The sequence below is a fragment of the Pterocles gutturalis genome, unplaced genomic scaffold (genome assembly GCF_000699245.1).
Source record: "Pterocles gutturalis isolate BGI_N339 unplaced genomic scaffold, ASM69924v1 scaffold16139, whole genome shotgun sequence".
In the NCBI taxonomy this organism is placed as follows: Eukaryota; Metazoa; Chordata; class Aves; order Pterocliformes; family Pteroclidae; genus Pterocles; species Pterocles gutturalis.
This window is the reverse complement of record NW_010136031.1, coordinates 16,158-39,617: the sequence shown is the minus strand read 5'-3', so window position 1 is coordinate 39,617 and position 23,460 is coordinate 16,158. Positions and strand designations below refer to the sequence as shown.

The 23,460-nt window shown below is 46.6% G+C and overlaps 1 protein-coding gene across 1 annotated transcript in view; it reads right to left on the bottom strand.

Moving 5' to 3' along the window:
- Window positions 1–6,154: 6,154 nt before the first annotated feature.
- Window positions 6,155–23,460, bottom strand: part of LOC104468127 (FERM domain-containing protein 4B-like) — a gene marked incomplete at both ends in the record, with an annotated part of 29,542 nt that continues 12,236 nt past the window's right edge. Inside the window, 4 exon segments of the mRNA XM_010082154.1 lie at window positions 6,155–6,239; window positions 10,518–10,610; window positions 12,841–12,935; window positions 13,689–13,754. Of these exon segments, the coding sequence (XP_010080456.1) occupies window positions 6,155–6,239; window positions 10,518–10,610; window positions 12,841–12,935; window positions 13,689–13,754 (339 nt within the window).

Here is a 23,460-nt window from a genome sequence, read left to right as displayed (position 1 = left end):
CAAAAAAAAAAAAAAAAAGCTGGCAGTGCCTCATAGTGAGCAAAAGCTTCAGGTTCCTCTGTTCCACCCTTTATTTTGCTGTCTTTGCCCACCACCCTCACCCATCTCCCTTGTTTGTGTTTTGTGCTTCACTTTGATGTAACTCAGGGACAGCAGCAGCTACTCTGAGATGTGGCTGCAGAGTTCAGTGCAACAGGAGCACATCTAGTGCTGCTTTTCTTTTTGCATTAATAGAGGAGTAAAAGCAGAGAATGGGGGAAGGACATGAAGACTTCCCTGTTTGCAAGCCAGGGTACATAGCAAAGTGTCATTAGACTTAAAGTACAATCACAGCCTTTCACTTTCCTACCCTAGCACCGCGGTGAGATACCCAGCGCACACAACAACAACAGACTGGCAGAGCTGTCGCAGCATCTTTACCCTGTGACCAGGAGATCAAAGGTGCAAAACTCTCCATCACAATTAACGCTGGCAGTTAATTGAAGAGGAGATTACTACATCAAGAGATGTGAGGTATGAAACTCTGGCTGCAAACCAACTGAAGCTTCCTATGCAATGGGCCAGTCCAGCTGGGACACAACCTACACCTCCCCTGGCAAGAACTTCAGCAGGTCCCTGGGGCACCATCACCCCTTCCAGCAGGCAGCCTTGGGCAAATCTCAACTGCTCACAGAGGTGTTCTGTGGAGGGGGCTACAGGAGAGATGGGGAGGCACACTGTCAGGCAGTGTAGGCATAGGGTAAGGGGTAACAGCTTTAAGCTGAAAGAGGGTAGATTTAGATTAGGTATTAGGAAGAATTTTTTTCCTGTGAGGGTGGTGAGGCAGTGGCCCAGGTTGCCCAGAGAAGCTGTGGATGCCCCATCCCTGGAGGGGTTCAAGGCCAGACTGGATGAGGCTTTGAGCAACCTGGGCTGGTGGGAGGTGTCCCTGCCCATGGCAGGGGATTGGAACTAGATGATCTTTAAAGGTCCCTTCCAACCCAAACCATTCTGTGATTCTATGATAACCACACCATGGCCAATTCCCTCCCCGAGTCACCAGCACAGCCCCATGTGAGGTCTCATGGGGTAACAAGCAGGGGGGTCCCATGGAGATCTGCCAGCTTACATCAGCACAGGGGTCCTGCCTCCTCCTCTTGTCACATTTTATTCAGTCGTAACTGTGCTCCATCCTTCTCACCTACTGAGACACTGCTGGGGGGTTTGGGCCATGGGGGTGGCTGCCAGCACCCATGGAAGATAACAGCCCTGAAGGTGCAGAAGGCCAACTGGTCCTGCTGATCCTCATCCTGGGCTTTACACATGCCATCTTCAGGAGCAGGACAGCAAATACAGGCAATGGACAGCGTATTTTAATAGCCTTGGCTAGAATCAGACTACACTGTGTTACGAGGCTGCATGGGAGTGCTCCCCTCTCCCTTGAGATGGGGAAGAATTAGGAAATATCTGTTAGCAAACTTTCAAGAGCTCTCTGATATACGACCACTTTGCTCTCCATGAGCTGGAAGCCAGCCAGATTTTATGCTCATGCCAGGGGTCTGTTTCAACAGCTCTTCTTGGTAAGCACGGGTCTTCAGGCTGCCAAGTGCTCACAAGCGTTGCTGTTCACAAAGCTATCATGGTTACAGACTCCTCTGAAAACTTCCATTTCCTTTAACTTTTTGCTTTTGCTTTTTTTAAAGCAATTCTCACAAGTCCTTGAAAATGGGAAATTAAACAAATAAACCCCCAAACACCCAAATATAGAGAGGAAAAGGGGAACACAGCCAACTTGACCAAGACCTTAGTTTACAGAATGTATTTTAAGGACTGGCAAGGAGTCAACCGTATGGCTGCAGAGCTACATGGACGTTAGCTCTAATGCATAATAAACTTGACAGCGCTTCACTAGCCAAGCAGGGTGTTATTTTTCCAAACTTGGCTGTTTTGAAAGAAGAAAAGACTAATTTATCTTTCCAAATTTATCACCAACATGTACTTGGCCAGTTCCAACCCACCTCCTTAGAAGTATCCCAGCTATGGTCACGGGCTGTGCAATAACAGACTGACCATCATAGAATGCTCCCCTACCCCTGTTCAAACATCAGTTCCAAGATACACGTTTCACCTGAAACCAAGTGCTAGGCTTTCACTATTTTAAATTCCAGCTGTACAGTAGATTTCAGAGATAACTATAAATCTAAACCCAGCTTCTTAAAGTCAATGACAGGAGAGAAAGCTTTTAAATTGAAGTTGTCACCACTGAGGGGTTTCAGAAAGCAGTTCTCAAAGCTTTGAAAAAGAGAGACACGTACGAGAACTGAGCCCAGACATGTAAAAAAGCATCCTTCTAGCCTTTGCATTCTCCCAAAATACATGTGGATAAACGAGCTTTTAACTAAGTCACTGGGAGGCCCTTCCATAGACCTGGAGACCTAAGTTTTACCAGCTCCCACCTCCTGCTCGGTGGCCCAAGCTGTTCCTGGCAGTGGATACAACTTCTCCAACCCAAAGCTCACAGATGCTGGAGAGCAGGAGCCAGGCAGCTGGCTGGACCACACAGGACTGAGAAGGTCTGGGGACTGCAGCATCAGAGTAGGGGAAAATATGGGCAGCTCAACATGAAAGGAGGGTAGGGCAAGAGCTCTGGCAGCATTTGTTACATTGGCTGGAGGCCAAGGTTTATGCACACACCAGCAGTGAGGAAACACCGGGCACTCTTACGAGTGCAACAGCAAATGTTGCGTTCAGTTCATGGGCAAGGAGCCGTGGGGAGGGAAGGCCAGCAAGTGCTGAATGGGTCATGCTGACAAGTCCAGCAGAGGTTTGTTCTCCAGACGTGCAAAGCAGTGTGATGTTACACTGTGCAGAAGGAAGACGCCAGTGCTGATGCGGTGGTGGGGTAAGATGGGGGTGCTCTGGAAAGGAGCATCCACAGATGCCTCGTGCTCAGTGCACAGTGATTCTTTGCTCTGGGGGCAGAACTTAACGCTGCTAAAACGTGATTCACAAAAGTGAAAGTGAGGTGTCAGCCCTCTAGTGCTTTCGGCAAAGGGGTCTCCCTGGCTCCCCAGCTGCTCACAGGGTCTGAGGACAAAGCAGACGGGACTGTGCAGAGTTGTAGAGGATGCACAAAACTGGCGTGTGGCAGCAACTGTCCCAGAGGCACAAAAGAGCTTTGTGACTTTATAGAGGAGCATAGAGGTGGGGAGTGGGTGGGGAGTAGAAAGAAATAGATAATAAAATCTCTGCTGCCAAAAATTTATTTGTCCCTTCCTTGCCAAAATGCCTACAGAAATTGCAAAGTTCACAAGCCTCAGATTCCTCCAACCCTTTTTTTTTCGGTACCCAATTTGCAGAAAGGAGCAGAGAGATTTGCAGGAGGGAATGTAGAGTTGAAAGGTGAGGAAGAGCAGCGTGGCTGTGCACTACAAAGCACAAGCCAGCCTTTGCTGTTTTAGAACTTTTATGCAGGTTTTGATTCCATTATTTAGTATTCAGAAGCCATAGTTTGTAATATATTATGTAATAATTAATATAGGTAATATGCTATATTATGCATTCTGAATTTTTATTCAGCTGGGAGCAAAACCTCTCTGGAGTCATCTGTGCCAAGACAGCCAACACACTCCACCCAGCAGCTCCAGCCTAAACCCAGAGATGCTGGGCTTCATTAGGGAGATACCTTTGTCTTTGATTAGACACAGCCACTTACAGGATTTCACACACAGGACTGCCCACAGATCTCTCAAAGAACACTGTAAATACATTTATGATGCAGCCTCTGAACCTCATAAGCCACGGATAAATCCTCTCCAGAGGAGGGGCTGGCACAAAGCTTTGCCAACACACCAGCTGTATTTGCCCAAGCCTTTGGCTGGCTCTCACGGTGTGTCCTACATGCTGGCCAGACCCAAACATGCACCAGGGCAATGTCACCCACTCCCCCTCTGCTCAGGAAAGTATCGTTTCCCTTTAAAGCACACAAGCCATGGCAGCACAGGTACCTACACCCTGCTGTGCTGTCAACACGTGCCAGCGCTCAGGAGTGTCAGAAGAGCACAAACACAAACTCCTTCGAGCATCAGGCCTTCGCACCACCCTGGATTTGGGCTTTTCACACACTGTGTCCCCTAAGGGGAACAAGCTTCTGTGAAAACTTTGGAAACAGCTTTGTGAAAGCTAAAAACATGACTTGGCTTCTAAGCAATCTTATCCACGCAGGTCTTCTCACACCCCGGGTATTGCAGCATTTATCCTCTGAGCCACATTCCTGGCCCACACTGAGCAGAAACTTCATGCAAAGATCCAGGTAAGGATACAGCCCTAGGAGAACATCCTCCAGCCCACCATTGAGGAGCACCCCCAGCACACGGGCTGGGCATAGGCTGCTGCTTTTTGAAACACTGGGGTTTCCTTACGCCATTAATGCAGCAAGGAAAGGAGAAGAAGAAAAAAAAAAATAATAAAATCTAAGCTGAGGCAGGTCTAACCTCCTGGAGCTGGATTAACAACTGAGAAATGCCAGGGAACATTCCTCACTGTCATCAGCGAGCATCAGCCACTTGCCTCACTGGAGTTGGGGCTCTGCTCCTATTCAGAAGCCAACACCGCTCATCCCACAGCCTGTGCCTCCTTCCCCGCAGCACAGCCGAGCCTGGCAGCACCACCGGAGCAGACATGCTGTGTGAGCATATCCAAGGTGCCTTTGGGCATCCTCTTGTCCACAGCCCATGGGCTTAAATATGAGAATTGGTCCCGTGTGCACTTCATGCATTACTTGAAACCTAGACACTTCCTGTAAGTTGACCAAGTATGATAAAATGTTTTTAAAAGACCTAATTTGAAGGTTAAAAGCCACTGGACCAAACACATCTTGAAAGTTAATAAAACGGCTTCTGCTGAAGTAAACACCTATACTTGCACAAAGTGTTTTGATGTTGATGGCATTTGTTTCAACAGCACGGGCATTTTCCACATTCCATCCTGAAACCATACCCATTTTCCAATTTAAAAATTATTTGAGCTTTCTGTTTAAAGTCCAGTTTTCCCTGAAAGGATGTGAAATGGCAGATATGCCAAATGGATATTTGCTTTTTATTAACCTCAATGAGGCCCCAAGTTCTTCAAAAATCTTTACAACTTGAGTATTTTGTAAAAAGGTCCCAATTTCCTCCACTCCTCCAGAAAGCAATTCCTGTACAAAGCACAGTCACAACTTTGCCATTAACCACTTTCACATTAGGTGTCTGATCCCACCAAAAAATAACAAATATTGGATACCAAATACAAATCCTCTAAAATATGAAGCATATTAAAGGTGAAAACTTTGGCTGGCTACACCGAGTGCCACCACCAGCTAATAGTACAGGATTGTTTTCCAAGAAAAATTTCTAAGAACTGAGTGACTCTCTTAGACTAAATGAACCACAATTTAAAAAAAAAGCACCAGATGCCTGAATTTGGCTTGAACTGGAAAATCCCAGAAACACCAGGCATTGCTAGAGTAAAGTTCATTGCACTGCAGCTGCTATCGCACCTCCAGTTATCAAGGTTAACCTTGTTTTTAAGGTTTTGGCTACCATATCATGAAGTAACTTTTAAAAATATATATTTTACCAATTTGAATATTTTAAGAACACAGTGTAAGCTTCTTAACCAGAGAGTAAATACAGAAAGTATTTTAATCACTAGTTTTGATTGCTGCTTTATAGGATTTATTACTTTACTACTTCACTGAATTAAGGCAGGAAATTAGGAACCAAGTTCACAGTGCAGGACCCTCCTAAGAACAAGTTTGACATGAGATCTGTAATGAGGCATTTGCTTTGAGCATTTACTGTGTTGTGTATAGAAGGATACACCACTGAGACAGAGCCTACCTGTGAAGTTACAACCCAGATTTCAAACAACTTAAAAGCTTTTGAGTATTTAAGACTTATTCTAATGCAGTGAGCACACAGCAGGGCTGCAAAAACAGGACAAGGAAACCATCATCATCCTTATCCATTTGCATGGAGCATCAGCATTTAAGTGAAGGAGGAGAGAAAGCACACTGAGATTTTAATACTTCAATAAGATCTAGAAATTAGCAGCTCCCAGAAAGTTTGCAGGACCACATAGGTGGTGGAGGAGCAACAAAAGGGCGATGTACAACAAGGAGGCTGAGCCTTACCTGGTGTACACAGGACTTGGCATTCAGAAAGAACAGCTCTACTGTAGTTTTGTCCTTGAGAAAGGAAATGCTTTCAATGTAGAATCTGAAAATTTAAAAAAAAAAAAAACAAAACAGTTACTTTCTTGAGGAGGTTTCATCTTCCTCCCAAATAATTTTATTTCCTCAGTGTTTTGTTCTCTAGCAATAAAATAGCACAGAGGAACTACAAAAGCTACTGCACTTAATTTCCTGCCCATTAGGAGGGAACAAGCAGGAAATCACAGGCCAGCAGCACACCGGGAACGACAAACTCCTTGTTCAATAGATCATAGATATCTGATGATTTTTCATCTCATTTGAAAACCATTTCAAATGCTAAAAGGCTAAAGCCCATCTCTCCTATGCAGATAAAGCCACAGGGCTGGCAGCAGCCCTGCAGGAGCATCTGGGAGGAGAGAACAGCCATGGGGTACGAGCCATTCACTGTGGGAACAAGCAAAAACAGAACCCACACAAGGAACGCTTTGGAATCAGCTCCATCTCATCCAACACATCCATCCTGATGACAACCCCCGAAACCAGGGCTGCAACTGGCCCCATCTTACAGACACCACTCTGCGCTGTGCATCGTCCTCCCCGGCCCCGACTTCCTCCTCCCCCAGTGCATCACACAGGCACTACCAATAAAGGAATCCTATTACTGGTTACTCTGGCCCAGCCAAGGTTAGCAGATGGGTCCCAGTTTGTTCCAGAGCTACACCAAACAGCACGTATGCCACTGGCACTCTGCAAAAAAATCACACACAACCTGTCTGTGCACTTCTGACTCACTTGGGGCATTGAACAAAACAGCGCTGAGACACATTAAATGGTGCAGAGAAAACACATCCAGAATTTGAGGAGCACAGAACTGCCAAGTCAGTTTAAAGAGAGACACACTTGCGTGAATGTGGTCCTGTCAATCCTCCTTTAGCTGGATCTGAAAGCAGGATACCTGTGCTTCAGCTGCTCATGGAAGATGGATGTGTTGGGTCCGGGCTCTCCCACCCAGTGCTAGACAGAAAGTACACTTGTTTTCCAGACAAAGACCTGGGTCACCACCACCATCCCCAGCAGCACAGACCACACCAGGGCTTCTCTGTGCCTTGCCTTTGCTAGCAGGAGGGTTGGCTGGCCGACACAGGGCATGCAGTGCACTGCATTTATCAGAACCATGCCAATCCCTCCCACAGCCCCACAGCTATCCTAAGGCTCCTCACAGCCTCAGGCTCTGCCCACTGGTCTCTTGGTGTACATGATTTGCAAGACACTGGAAGAAGTCCACAGCAGCAGCACAGAACACATGCTAACTTTAATGCTTCCTACCACCCACTTCACTTATTGGGAACGTACGTGGTATTTATGCTGTGACTTGAGACCAACAATACATTAACTAGTAATTAATATTTCACGTTCCTTCTGCATGTTCCATCAAATTAATTTTAAAGCACTCCCCAGAAATTAATTTTAAAGCACTCCCCAGAACGCCTCTGCAGCATAAGGCGATAATCTACCCGTTTCACAGGCACCCATCCCGTCCAACAGGCAGACCCAACACCCAGCCTGTCCCAGACATTTGAAAGGCTATTTTACATTTCCACGACTCACCTTGCACAGAGAACTGTAGGAGCCACAGGCATTTCCACCCTCTCTTGATTGCACCTGATTTTTTTTTTCCAACAGCTTTGCTAAACTTCAAATACACTTGAGTGTTTCTCTCCAGAAATGTAGAGCAGAGGGCAGGAGCCTCGCTCTTTGTCTTTTCCCAACCTACTGCCAAGACCAGCCCTTCAATGGATGGACCTTCCATTGCCTGCTAAAGCCTTCCTCCCTCCATTGAGCCAAAAAGGTGATTTTCCTCAACTAATGACCTCATTTACACTCACAGTTTCTTTCAACTACGAGTCAGGCATGGCTGACTCTTACCCTGAGAAGCAGGACAGCAGCCCTGGCTCTGTGGAGAGAAGCTCCCAGTCACTGCCGGTCCAGAGCAGGAGGCTGTAGGATCCATGGATTCAAGGAGAGGGCACATGGGAGGCGTTGCCCCCTGCCAGGTCTGCACACTCTGGTTCTTCTGTGGTACGAGCTGTATGCTCTTAACACCGCAGTACAGATAGGGAACAGCGGACCACAGAGATAAGGATGCTCAGGGGATGAGAGGCATGTTTGGGAACAGCAAAGTACATTGTGCTTTTATTTCCGATGCTGTTAGCATCCTCGAAACTAGAATTATGCTTTTTTACATCCTAAATCTGCATCATAGAGTCCTTTACCACCTGTGGGTACCATATGAAAACTTACATGACAGGACTGAATTTATGCCAGCTGAAGAAAAATTATTAAAATCTGAAAAGATTGTGTTTCATTACTGAACAGAAAAAGCTCAGGGCTGAGGAGTTATGAACAAAAGGAGGATCATAACCAGATATCTGCGGATCCCCCCCATTTCCAGTATCACTACTGGAAACTGTCCAGTGCAGTGCTGAAGGACACCGAGAACTGATGGTGCTGCACATTCGCCACTTGTTATGAGAAGAGCAGCTCAGTGTCCTGCCTCGTTACACCTGCATCTCAAACAGAAGTGACACCAAAGCCGTATTTATTCTATTCATGGCTGGACCTATTTCCAACACACAGAAGGCATGATGGGCGCAGGAGGGCTTGCTCAGCCCAAGGGACACCCTGTGTCTGCCATTGCATCCACCACCGTCACATCATGCACAGCCAGAGACTGTCCAGTGCTGGGGAATGATGGCCAAGGGCTGGGACCCTGCTAGCCCTTCCGTGTCACTTGTCCCACAGCCAACTACGCTTTTCCATTCAAGCCACAGGACCACATAGCTGCAACTGTGTATTTCAGCTGCTCTCATGTGAGTTTAATTAAGGCATAGGTTATGAGAAGGCAAATGTGTTCACACAAGATAAGTGTCTGAACTAACCACCCAAGGCATATGCCATAGAGCAAAGGCCTGCAGTCACTTACTTATCCAAAAAGTTTTAATAAAGTAGAGAGCTGCAGGTTTTGAAGTGGCTTTTCTGCTGGAAAATCTATTTTCTATGGATCAGACAGCTTCTATATTGCTAATTATTTCTGTATCCTCTTCCCCCTGCTCTGCTGCTCACTCTCTGCCCACCTCCTTGGCTCCTAATTGCTTGGTTTGGATCTCATGGCCCCGGAGTAGTCAGGCTTAAAATTAGTTTCTTGAAGTTGATCTTTCCAAGCCAACTCTTCACACACTAACTCTTACCCAGGTCTCTGCACACCCTGTCCTGTAGAGGACCATCTTGCAAGAGAGAGGGCCAAAATGAACATCACGAGACAACAGCACTAAACCCAACCAAAGAAATGCTCAAGTCCTGGGATTGCCTTCCCAGCTTTCTTGGGCAGTCACAGATTTTAGCCTCCCAGATCCTCAAACACATTCAATACATGGAAAATCACATCATCCCTTTTAAAATAGATTTTTTTTTTCTTTCTGTAAAAAGTGAGGAAGGGAAGAGAAGCTCTGAACTCCATCACAAATAAGCACATATTCAACAAAACTAAAGTGCTGCTTGTCTGAACCGTTCCCTCAATGCCCAGGGTGTGGAGGATGTGGAGAGGCAATGGTGCCAACCGACCCAACTGCACAAGAGGCTCCACTTAGAAGTGCTTCAAATAATGAAGCACACAAGGCATAAATTTACCGAGATATGAAAAGCAAATAAGGTCAGTCTGCTCTCATTTTCCTCAGACTGTAAGGAAAACAAAAACTCCAACAATATTAAGAATGATGCTTGGTCTTTTCTGCCAGCACAGCTCTGTCTCATAGGACATGGTTTTTTTCAGGCCCTTAACCAGCAGAGCTTTGCCAGCAAAAGCCCTAAAGTAATGCAATTACATTGGCCAAAATCATCACTTTGCCAGGGATTTTATTCTCTCCTGGGGACTGGCTTAAGCTGCATGAGCAAAGAAGCCATCAGCAATCCCTTTCAAGTACAGACAACCCTTAAGCAAACAGAATAAGAAGAAAAAAAGTTAAGTATGATTGTTTAAATAAATTTAGCACTATTACAGACAAGTCAGGCAAAGAAGATATTTAAATTATGGGGTTTTAAACAAAAACCCTAGGAACAATGTCCTAGTAAGAGTTTAAAAAGTAACAGGTTCCAAGCTACTTTATTCTGTAGTTCAACACAAAGAGAGCTGCACTTATCCAGGACCTAATCTCCTTCTAAAAATAACATATCCCTTTGACATTTATTTCCTTTATCAAATCCGTAATCAGTTCTTTTAAACAAAACCCCCTGGTGATAAATAAGCCCAAGTGGTAACGTATTCTTTGTGGAAACAATTACTCACCTAACAGCAAAGTACAAAGTTGCCGGGCCCGGTTTCTTGGGCAAGTCATGGTCCAGGACTCTGTGATCCAGCTGCAGCCAGACGCTCTGACCTCTGCAGAAACAGGTTGGGGAAGCGGTTAAAAACTGGGACAAGGTTTTTTCAGTGCTCGTGTTTACTCTAAGTGTAAAAAGTGTGAGATCCAGCTGAGGCAGGCAAACATTTTATCCAATTACCTTTTTTCTCACTTTCAGATTTTGATGCAATTCAGTAGAGAATGCTCTCTTTTCACTTTTATTTTCAGCTGCAGCACAGAAGTCACAGCATGGCATGCAGAAAAACAAAGTATTATTGAAATACCCTCCTTTGCTATGGACAGGGACACTTACACTGACATGTCTAGCAGGGGGATCTGATCTGCAGCAGAGGCTGGACCTTTGCCTACAGCAGAAATATGTCAGACCTCTTCCGGTGCACTGGGACCACAGAAACACCCTCCTTTGCTATGGACAGGGACACTTACAGCAGCAGAGGCTGGACATTTGCCTACAGCAGAAGTATGTCAGACCTCTTCTGGTGCACAGGGACCACACAGCTCTGCATTCAGACCCCCCACCACTCCTGTTCTGCATCGTCCCCAGCCCCGGTGTGACTTAAAATCCCATTTTGAAGCAGAGTTTACCGCAGGCACACTCATTTAACAAGGCAGGTGCATAAAACCCAGTTCTATCCATAGTGCCTTCTCTGATTGAAAAGGGAACGAAGACAGAAAAGAAAAAAATCCCCCTGAACCCCCATAACCTCCCTGAGGACCCAGGGGAAGCAGGAGCCCGTGGCCACCCTGAAAGACTGGGCTGTGGGTGCCCTCCAGAGGCCACACGCTCCCTCCAAGTGCCCAGCCCATCCTCTGGAGTCCCACTGGTGTTTCTGGGGATGCCAACAGCTTTTAGGTAATCCCCTGGCAGCACTTTAAAGCTCACCATGAGGGAGTGCCAGCAATAAAAAGCCTCCAAAAGAATTTCATGGCAGCTCTTCTGGGGGGTGGAAAAAAGGTCAAGTGCAAAGAGCATCCTTATGGGATTAACAGAAGAGTTGGGAGAAAGTATTTTCCAACACTTGAAAGGACAAGGACATGGCAAAAATATCATAGGGAGAGCCCAAGATGAGAGTGGCTGGTAGAAATAACACACCGCTGTGGTCAGGGCCCCAGAACCAGGGGCTCTGATCAGCTCCACAAACACAAGCCCCTTCCCCAGGGCCAGTCCTGTCCCTGCAGCTGGGAACCACCATGGTGGGGGGTCCCAAACACGGCTCTGGCATGGTTTGAGGGTGAAGGCTGCCATCCAGGACACCATAAACAGCAGCAATGGAGAGCAGCAGGGACTAATCTTATTCCCATCAGACAAAAGGTTTATTTAGGGGCTGTACTAGTGCACAGCTCCACCTCCCCACTGCCCCAAGCAGCTCTGCTCCAGCTTTTTTGGGGAGCTGAAGATAGCTTTTCTGGAAACACCGACCCCAGGGAGCAGAGTCCTGCCTGGGGGTTTGGGTCCTGCATGCAGCAGACGTGGGGAAGCATTTCAGTGCAATGCTGACAGATGAGTCTAAAGACCAGCTGAGATTTCCATTAACCCTGCTGACTCCAGGTTATTGCCATGGGAGCGGATCTGCCACATCACTCCAGAGCCTGGACACAGCATGTCACCCAGCTCGGCAGTAGCTACCAGAGGAGGGTGGCAGAGGATGGGCATCTGCTGGCAGGAAGGGAGGGGTGTGCATTTCAAGTGTGTTTTGCTTTTGCAGTTCTTTTCGGTAGTCTGCAGAATAGCTTGTATACCTCAAGTAAAAGGGAAGTTAGAGGAAAGTTGTTTATGAGAAGGACTAACTTCATATTTCCCTGCTGTTAGGAAAGTTTGGGATTAAAAGACTCAATAATACATTTGAGATCAAAGTGCAAAGCAATAGGAGCAATTCATTTTGCAAATAAATGCAAAATCTTTTTGTTGTTACTACAAACGCAGAGTAGGAAAGCTGAGGGTGTTCATGTGGGAAATTATTGCTGAATCAATTTTTTCCACCTTGTGAGACAAAAATGAAAAGTGAAAGCATCAGGAAGGTATTTTACAAGTACTTTCTGGTTTCTGCCCGGAAGATATTTTCCAAATATTTTCTTTTTTTGTGCCTTCCCCCTTCCTCAGCAAAGCAGCACAAGAGCAAGCTAGGAAAATCTTTCTTCTTCAAAAGAAAAAGCCATTTTTCCATCACACTCAGCTGCCACGGTGTCAGGGATAGGTTTCACATTGCAATAGTTACACAGCTGTTCAAAATAAATGAACATACTTACGTATCATCTATAAACGTTATCCCAAAATACTCCTTTTCTTTCAGGTTGAAGTGTGAAGCCACCAGATCCAGTAACTCCCGAGACAAAAGTTTGGGCTATTAGAAGAATAAAAGTATTTTATTAGATATGAAAAGCCTAGACTGAAATGAATTTAGAATTTTTCTCTCCAAATACTGACACTTATGTACACACAGCCAAGTTAAAACCCTGTTGTACGACTTGACAGAGAAGTGGTTCCATCAGACTCAGGGCAGCCGGATACGGCGTCTCTGTGGAGCCGCGGGATGTGCGGTGCATGGAGAGGGAATTATGTACTTAACCTGCGACACCAAGCTGAGGTGCATGGATCGACCGCTGCTTTCCTCTTTGTAGGGGAAAAAGGCAGTGGCTCAGGCTTTCCTGCACTTATAGCAGGAGGGATTTTTCAATTAAGAAAATACTGTGTACTCGAGGATCTTGTGCTTTGGGTTCTGTTACGGCAGTAAAACATCCCCAAAAATACAGACCTGGCTTCTCTTCTAAGTCACCAAAGAACACCACCACAAGCGATATGTTTAATACACAATTCTGGTGAAAGAAGATGAAAAGCTGAATGCAGAACTGAGGGCAGATATTTTGCCCATCATGCACAAACATCTAAAGGAAGCCCTCCTGCTAACGCGTCTCTGAGGAGAGGCACCCATCCTGAAAGCACGTCTGTTTATTCCACTTCTATGAGTCGCTCTAGTAAGAGACCCAACTTTTCTTCAAGCATCACTCATGCACCAGCCCCCAACAGTACCGCTAAGGAAAATAAGCGGAGAAATCTCACACCATGCTACCGGTGCCCAGAAGAGAGGAGTCTTTACCTGAACCAGCAGCTCCAAGGTCCTGTCATCGAGGAGATGCACCTGGCAGTGCCGGCCCTCTGTCATCTGCGAAGACAGCAACACAGCCCCATGAGGAAGGGCAGGACCCACCGCGTTCCTGGCTTGCACGGGCCCACATGGGCCTCAGCGTCAAGGACAGTGTGGAGCAAGTGTTTAATCTGCACCGATAAGGGAATCAGCTTCGTACCAGAGCCACATGTCCTTCTCCAAGGACTTGGTCTGGGGAGCTGCCTCAGCACTCTCGGCTCCCACCAGCTTCAAATAGGCATTGAGGGTGCTGAGCAGCACTCAGGATCAGATAGAAGTGACATAAATGCTGTGACAATTTAATCTGAGGTTGAACCAGCCTGTCTAATACCATAGCCAGAAGCAGCAGCAATGGTCTTTTGCTCCAGTGAGGAGCAGAGGTGACCAGGGACCCATAGAATCCCCATCGATCCAACCCTCCCTGCAGGTGGGTCAGCCCAGATTTGGTCCCTCAACAGAGAACCTGCTCTCTAGTCTAGATGGAGTCTCTACCGGCACATTAATGCTCTCCCTTGGACAAATTTTCACAAGCTTTAGAAGTCATTGCCTCCATAGGATTCCTATAGAAGTGCTTGCACATGCCAAGACAGGTGCTTGAGCAGAATGATTAAGAACAGGATGAGCTTTGCAACCTCTGATATTATATCTGGACCATCTATTCCATGTCACATTTATCTCTTGCAAATAATGTGTCTTTCTCTCTTTAAGAGGACAGTAATTCAGAAATAGCTGCACATTAGGCCCTTTTAATATCTGCCCTTTGAAATCTAATACATTTCCACAAAAGCTTTTACATTATTTAAAATCTGTTCTAATTCTGGGCTTCTCACCGGCTTTGGCGAGGACTGGCTTTGCAACGCTCTCTGGGCGAGAGCTGGTGAAGGAAACCTCGATTTTATATTTATTCTCCCAGCCTCAGAGTAACTAATTTTCCCAACAGCACAAGCTTCTCGCAGACTATAAATTCTGAGCTGTGAGCAGAGGCTGAAGGTGGTTCGCTTAGACAGGGGCTCCCAGAGGGATTTAACACCAACATGTGGTAGTTTCTCCTTTCACATCCCTCTGGCTCCACAGGGATGGGGACAAGGACAGGGCTGAGCTCTATTGCCACCAGCACCCCTTGTCACCTTCTGCCCTGGGATACCACATACCCAAACCTTATAAAAACTGAAAAATAAATACAAGTTATACCCAGTAGCAGTACAATTTAAAAGAGACCTCCCACCTCCACAGTGCTGCCCCCGCATCAACGTGTGGCTGTTTGCACAGTGAGGGCTGCTGAGACACTGCCACCTCTGGCACCCGTCAGCCCTCTCAGCAATAAGAAGCCAAATTAACAAAGCTTTATTGTTTCAACTAATTGAGCTCATTTGGACCAAAAGCCGGGAGGGAGCCCCTTCCTGAGGAACTCTGCGAACTGGTCAGCGACGAGGGTCTGGGGCACAACTCTGATAGCGTCTGGGAAAACAGAGCTACGGCATCTGCGGCACCAGCACTGGCAACTTATGGAACTGCTAAACACGTATCATCACATCGCTCATCAAAACAGCAATACCGGTAAAAGGACCATTTGCAGAGTGAACCTAGCTGAAAGAAATCCCTTTTCATTTCTCCTACTGCTAGTAATGTGAATTTGTACAGAAGCACCAGCTGAAGCATCACAGAGATTGCAGTGATGTCCTTCATGCAAACCACAGCTGCACCCCTTGGTGCTGAACCCCTCAGTGCTGCACCCTGTGGAGGCATCGTCCCAGAGCTGCGCCAGCCCTGCACTTCCAGCAAGGTACTGTTTCCAGTGCTTTATCCTTCAGGTTTTGGAAGCAAAGCTGCAGCATCCCAGTTTTGGCTTCCAGCATGCTCCCTGCAGTTTATCTGCTCACCAAACACACCGCCTGGAGCCCTTAAATCTATTACGATCTGATCACGGGTCCATTTGTTCCTGAGAGATGAAGGTCTGCCATCGTGTACTCATAAATAAATCGGATGTTACCATCAATTAATCATTTCATCAGTGCACCCTTCAAGGTGCTGCATATTTCTGACTCTGACATACTGTTACCAATCCGCCCCTGTTGTGAAGGGTCTGATCCAATAACATTTTTAAATCATTCCCCATCTGTTGCTCTGAGATAGCACAAGGGTTGCCATTATTTAACTGCTAGCTGCTTTAGTTTTTCACCCACTGAAATCACATTAATCACTTCTGACTGTTTTAATTGCCTCGGTTGTCTATTGTTAAGTAAAAAAGGTTTCTATTACAGCAAACACATCCACAAAGCCTCGTGCTGAGGAGAAAGGAAGGTTGCTGGGAAGATTAAAACATGAAAGAAATACCAACCGTGATCTGTGCTTCTATTCAGCTGTCCCAGGTAATTGCAAAGCACCCTAAACATGAAGTAATTAAACCTCATGATACCGCTGAAGATAGGCAAGATATCACCCCTGATTTTATTGATGAGAAAGCAGAAAACATAAGGACACAGCTTAAAAGTCTCATTTTCAGATATAGATACAGATAACATTTAGCACCTGAGTCTCCAGGAATGTCATCTCAGAAACCACACAGCTGCTTCCCAGTGCTGGAAAGCTCCATCAAGAAGTTGCAGAAGATACCAGGTTGTTTGGTGATAAAGCACTGTGAAATATCATTCCTGTGACAAACCTGTCAGCTCCCACCTCTATCCCTGGAGCAACATGTGGTGATGGATCTGTGTCCCCCCAGGAACTCTGTCACATGGTGGGACATGACAGCAATGTCCAGGGCCATGAAGTGCCTGCTGCTGGCTGGAGCTCACAGGAGAGACTGCATTCTGGAGCCCTTGGCATTTGCTGAGTGCACCCCTCTGCCCCCCAGCCCACGCACACCTGAGGGCTAGCCCCTGCTAAGATGCCTTCTGCACCTGGGCCGAGAGGCACGAGGTGGATACTCACTGTGTGGCACCGCAGCCTGGCCAAGGAATGCAGATCTGCCAGGGTGACTACCAGCTTCGCATTTGCGGACTCCAGTCCCTAAACAGAGCGGTGTTAACCAGGACAGTCCAAACACCAGCCCTCGTCCTCCTCTCACAAACCCAAGGCTTCAGCAACCAGCACCCTGGCTCCTGCAGCTGTGCAAGAGCTCGCTTCAAGCATCCCCACCCCATTCCTGGTGGGGCAGAGAGCACTTCACTTGGCTCATTCCATACTTACAAATACAACCAGATGCAAATCACTCCCAATTACTATCACGGAGCAACACGAGCCCATCCTGCATCAGGAATGTCACCCACCACAAAGGTCATCTCCAGAAGACAATGCTCTCCTCATACGGATCTGCCCCCGTGTGCACACAGGGCTCCTATGGACAAGGCAATACTCACTTCTTGCAAAGTTTGTTTGTACAGGTGGAAAAACCAAAAGCTTCAGAGGCTACTGCAGCCACCAGACCCGCTCACAAGCTTTGGAGCGTCAATCACCTTTCACCAGCCCCGTATTATCCCAGTGCAGTGATGCAGAGGTGTGCCACAACTGTGGTGCAGCAACGCCACATGCTTCAGCACAGTCACAGTATCATAGAACCATACAATGGTTTGGGTTGGAAGGGACCTTAAAGACCATCGAGTTCCAACCCCCTGCCATGGGCAGGGACACCTCCCACTAGCCCAGGTTGCTCAAAGCCTCATCCAGCCTGGCCTTGAACACTGCCAGCAACGGGGTATCGATGGTCTGGTCCTCTCTCCTCTTGTCTGAAGAGCTAGAGAGCTTCAAAAAGAGGCCTTCACCACCACAGCATCATAGGTCATACAAAGGATTTTGGCCATGGAAGAGTGCCTCCAGCTCAGCAACATGAGACCCTGAGCTCCTGGAGCTAAAGCAGCATAGGGCTCATTTTTACCTCCCCCAGTGACATCACTGTGATTTATTTCCCCACAGCACATCCGCTGTCTCCTCAGGCTCTGGGAAGAGACATGTACTGGGCTCCCCGTCTCTCAGGGCACTGAGTTTCTCAGAGGCCCAACACCCTGGGAGCCCCTCATGCATACATCTTTCATTCAGTATGCCTTGCTAATCTGAACAATAGAATTGATTTTCTATGTTGTTGGACCAATCCATCATGAGATTAGCACAGCTGTCTGGCTCAGTTAAGAGGTGGCATGAGCAGCCTTGAGATATATATGCACACATCTATGTTTTCAGCTCATTCTCATTGATTTTGCATTGTCCGTACAAATAAACAATTGTTATATTTTTGCAACATGCCTCCAAGTTGGTCCCTTTAGTGGTTATTTTTAAAATCTTGCTAATAATTAAGCTGTTATCCAGCAAAAGCAGCAGCACCATAAAATTCATGAAGTATCCCTTGGTCTCATCTCACTCACAATAGGAATTCGTGGAGCAATGTAATGCACAGCCTCATTTTCGGCAAAACCATACTGAGATCCAGGGATGCTGGATTCTTATTCTTTCCCCAAGTCACCTGTAGGCTCTCTGTACAAGCAAGCAATAAAAACTCAAAAATGGAAAAGAATGAAAAGGAGGACAAACACTGTCCAACGTAATATTTTGGTATTACTGCATTTCTGCAGCCCTCCTAACTTACAGGCAGTGCGATTTCAGCAAGAAGCTGATTTACCCAGATCTTCAGATGATGAAGGAGAAGAAACACAATTCTCAGAACCTCCATGTGTGGAAATTAAAGCACAGGGCAAGATTGTGATTCTATACAGCAAGGTTAAAATGTTCAGAAAGGTTTCGCGTAGCTGGAAAAAAACCCCATTTTTTTCCTCCATCTTGCTTGTGACACAAAAATTAAGATTAATTCTCCACCTAAAAATCACTGAGGCAGATTTTCCAAAACATCAGTCCTTAAAAAAAAAATAAAATAAAAAGGCAGAGGGAAAAAAGCCCTACTTCTTGTCTACTTAAACCAATTCCCTGCGATATCCTGAGCCTGAATGTTTATTTGGAGGAAAAAAAACCCAAACAACCATACGCAGGATATTTATACTACTTCTCTTCAGCAGAAACATCCTCCCTGTTCGAAACTGGCTGTTACATGCAATATTTTTAGACATCCATGTGTGTCATCCACTTAGGAAAAAATAAGAAAAAAATAATTAGACAGGGTGTAAACAGGAAAACTCAAAAAAAACTTAAGCCAAAAAAAGCTGACAAAACAACATCTCCTCAAGTGTAACTTTGGAAGGGGAAAACATGAAGGGCTCAGGTCAGAAGCAAACCTGAATGCATTGCGCTCCTTCCAGACCAGATTTCACCACCCAGATCTGGGCAAATTACAGAGACATAGCTTGGCATAGCCAGCTGTATCTGTCACTGTCTCCTATTGCTAAGAATTTTTTTGTTTTGAGAAGGTCTGGAGTCTTTGCTACTAGGGAAATCCAAAAAAAACCAAACCCCTAACCCTAACAACTCTGTGGCCAAAGACGACAGGTTTATACATATTCTGCACATAATTTTGAGATAAAATTGGGAACTGTTTCTACTATCCAAAAGCTCAGAGGTCTGTGCATGCATCCCAGCTGCTCTCATTTGCAATGTGCCATGATTTAGGCTCCAGCTCCCCACATGCACACGCTTGGGGCACGGCTGCATTGCACCGATGGGTAACCAGGGACGGGATCCTGCATCCACATGCTGCTGGAGGTTTTAAAACCACCCCCTCCGTCCAGCATGGCTTCACATCTTTAATACCTTAAACTCTACAAGAAATCTTTTGGAAGTACCAACCCAGCTTTCTTCTTCCCACCTCTCAAGACAAACCCTTTTGCTCTGGGGTGGCTGTTACTGAGCTCCTGCAGGGGCTCTGCCTGGAAAACACCCATGGGTGGCACTGGGGTTCGGTCCCAGCTGCACCAAACTGCACGTGTTATCTCCTTAAGCTCCTTGCAGGGGAACCACGTGAAATTAAACTTCACTGGCAGGTGAATAAACTCTGGAAGACATTTTACAGGCAGAAAAAACCTGCACTGATGCATCCAGTGGTGAGAGAAAGTGGAACCATTTTCACTAAACAAATGGCTGTCACGCAAAGCCTTAAATCCTGCAGTTTTAGAAGTGCAAAGTTGGACTATGGTGCATCGTTATGAGCTGTAAAAGCTTGATCATCTATTCTTGAAATGGGCACATCACAGTGGCTCAAGCAGCCAGAGTGATGAAGAAAATAAAATAGATCGCAAAAAGCAAAAGAGCAATACTCCCACTCACAAGATGCCTGCGGTCAGGAAGGAAACACTGTCCCTTTGCCACACCAACCCACTCTCAACAAAGCCTGAGGCATGGGGGGGCCCAAAACCCAGCCATCCTGCTTTTGATGGGTGACCCAGAGGCAACAGTGCTGCTTTGCAGGTGTAGGAGCCCAGAGAACCAGCCCTGCACTTAAAAGAGAATTTCATCTCAAAATCCCTACCTGAGCTGCAGTTAACCAGCTATAAAGCATCACCAGTAATTTCCTGTAAGGGATATATTTTTTTTTTTACCTAACCCCTCTTCTTTAACTCATAAGCCTGTAAGAGATTTCAAAGCTTAATATTGAAGCCCCTACACTGACCTCAGATTTTCACAGGCATTTAAATGTTGGGGTTATTTTTCCCCTTCAGTCCTGAAGGCATTTAGGATCAGCTCCTCAGCTGCCTTAGATCAGCACTGCTTCATTGACTCTGATACAACCGGATGGCTTACGTCTGGCCTGTAAACGTGCATGGCTTGATAAAAATATGAAATAAGATGCAAGAATGTATTGCAATATGGAGCTGCCCTAACTAGGCACATCTCAGGAAAATAAAAGTCTTTGCCTATCCTTCTGGAAGGAAGGGGCCTGCATGCAGCTGGGGGGAAGAGGGGAAAAAGTTATAATGCTTGAAATGACCTCAGAGTTTCCTGGTGAGTCTGTTGGGAGAGCAAAGGCTTGGCATGTTCCAGCACTCAAAGTGGCTCAAAGTTTTAAAGAAAAAGCAGAAAAATAACAAACAGGAGTTTGGTTTTTATACCAGCATTTCTATGGAAACTTTTTAAAAGGATTTGCCTAAGTCTCCAAAAATGCTTTGATGCACACTTCTGCTCGGCCTGTCTGCAGCCCACGGGTCCTCCCTGACCCAGGGCAGGTGCCTGTCACTGAATGTCCCATGGTGGGAGACACAGATGGGTGTGGGATGTTGGAAGCACCCCACCCTCACAGGGATGTAGATCTGGGCAAGGACAAAGCACCCCCAGCCCACTGCTGCACCCCATTGCACCATGCACCTCTCCACCACCTCCTTTGCCCCTGAGGGGTGCAGTGCAAGAGCCCCCAGGTGATGTCCTCTGCATGGTCACCCTCCCCTCAAAGTCTCCTGGACTCGCTGATACCTCCTGCAAAATACAAAGGGTTGACTCTGGGTCCAAGAACTCAGGTTTCCCCAGTCACTGCACACACCAGCCTGGGGAGCTGGGGGGTTCCCTGCCGTGGTGCCACAGCCTGGCTCATGCAGATATGATAAAGCTTGCTGTGACCCCTTCAGAGGCAACAGCAGAGCTTCCATAAGCTTCACAGGGCGCAGATCATGTCTCCAGATATACTGCCTCTTCTTCCTAATCTTCAAGTCACAAAGAAACCTTTGGCTGAAGTCCTGGCTCCAATGTAGTCAATGAATTTTGCCATTAACTTTAATAGGGCCAGGATTTTGCCTTAAATCATTTGTTATCTTGCTATTAACCTTAACAGAATCCAGTATCTGCTTAATGTTAAATAGCCAGCGATGCACTGAAGTGGCTGGCTATGTCTTTCACCCTTCGTGCTATGGCAGGCCATCCTGTAAAACCCATCACACCTCACCAGGGTCACTCCAAGTGCTACCTCCATCCTTCCCCAGGGCTGCAGAGCCCACCCTGGCTCTGCACTCTCCCGTCCCAACATTTATGGGGTTGTAAGGACTGTACAGAGCCATTCCCAACCTTGGGATGTCCCTGAGCTTGCCTCAGAACCAGACAGGGGACAAACACTTGAAGACCTGATGAATACATATACAGAAATAATGTTTTAAGATGAGACAGGCTGGAGAAAACTTACTTAAGTGCAAGCTGGTACAAATGCGCCTTTGATGATGCTTTCCATGGAAACGTTGGCTCTGCTGAAGTTTGGCAAAGAGTTAGAGATAAAACACAGTGCCTGGAACAGGGGGCTGAGAGGCTCTCCATGTTACATGGCACCTTCCTAAAATAGCCACATGAACTGAAGATACACTGAAAAAACTGTCTCCTGCAGAGCATCAACTGACTTTCATGTAAGCCCCACCAGCTGAGCCAGTGAAAAAAATCTGGCAAAGCAACAGCCCAAGTGCTCTCACTGCAGGCACTGTGGCTTCTCAGGGCCAAGTGCCAACACACTCTCCATGCAGTTCTCCTTTTCCCCCTTTATTCTACTTTTTCATTGCAGGGAATGGCAAATCTAAGGGACTCTTTCACTAGCTTTATTAGTGGTTTGCTGATTTGTACAGTACAACAGGCACAGCCTCTTGTGGTCATTAGAAAGATCCCACTCACTGGAGCAGGCTGGGGGGCTCTACATCTCATCGTCCTCTCCCAAAATGCTCAAATGCAGTGCTCAGAAGTAATGAGTACACCAATTAAAAAACACTCAACAAAACAAAGAACAACAAAACCAGTGACAAATTAAAATCCAGGGAACAAATTAATTCAGTCTTCCTCAAAATTAGAAGTATCCCAGCCAGCAGATAAACCCGTTTGTCAAGAGCAAAATACAAACAGGAGAGCTACTGCTTCTTTGGTCTCTATCAGCAGAAATGTAAAAAAATTGACTCCTCTCCTTCCCCCAAGGGAATCTTACAGTGGGGCTGCCTTTCCTGATGCTACCAATGGTGGCTTCATGTACCCACTGCTGCCTGACCCTCCCACGCAGGGTGCAGGGGTTGTTCACCCACAACTTGGGCACCAGCACCCGGTGGAGCGTGCTGCATGCACACAGGCAGCATTGGTTCTCGCGGCATGAGGTTCAACGGCTGCAGAAAAGCCTTCACTGGCTCTGCTGGCCCCATGCTTTTCAGCTGACAAGTGGCATCCAGACAGCATTTCACTGCTCCTGACACTGCCAAAGGCCACGGGATCTTGCTCGCAGTGTTATCAGTAGATGCTGAGTCCCTCTGACAGAGGGGGGGAAGTTACCCAGCTTCCTGAAGAACAGAATACTGCTGCATCAGTATTCTCTTTATATTAAATACAGGTGTCTCATACCACTTCCCCACCACTTTGCCATGTATTTAAAATAACAGGAAGAAAAAAAATACGCAACTCCACACCTAATCCTAAAAATCAGGAAAATTAATAGGAAACAATCGTGCAAGTCTGCCACAAATATCAAGTCAACTAAATACTTCATCCAACATCTGCTTTCCTTGGCAGAACACAGCTGGTAAATTAGTGTCTGATGGAGATGTGCTTATCACCAACAGCACTGAGGCACTGCTGGCAGGTCATTACTTGTACATGAGCCCATGGTGATGTTTTGTTCCAGTACAATCTCCTGGGAACTCAGGGGGGGAAAAAAGATCCCGTGGGATCAGAGAGCTTCCCTGATGGTACCTAACAGAGCAAACACTGTGCCAGTCCTGGAAAGGGCACTGGATGGAGGAAGCAGCATCCTCTGTCCTGGACTGAACAGTACCCACCACAGGGCAGGACTGGATTCCAGCCCTCCTGGAACCTGTTATGACCTTCGCTCCTCAACCAGGAG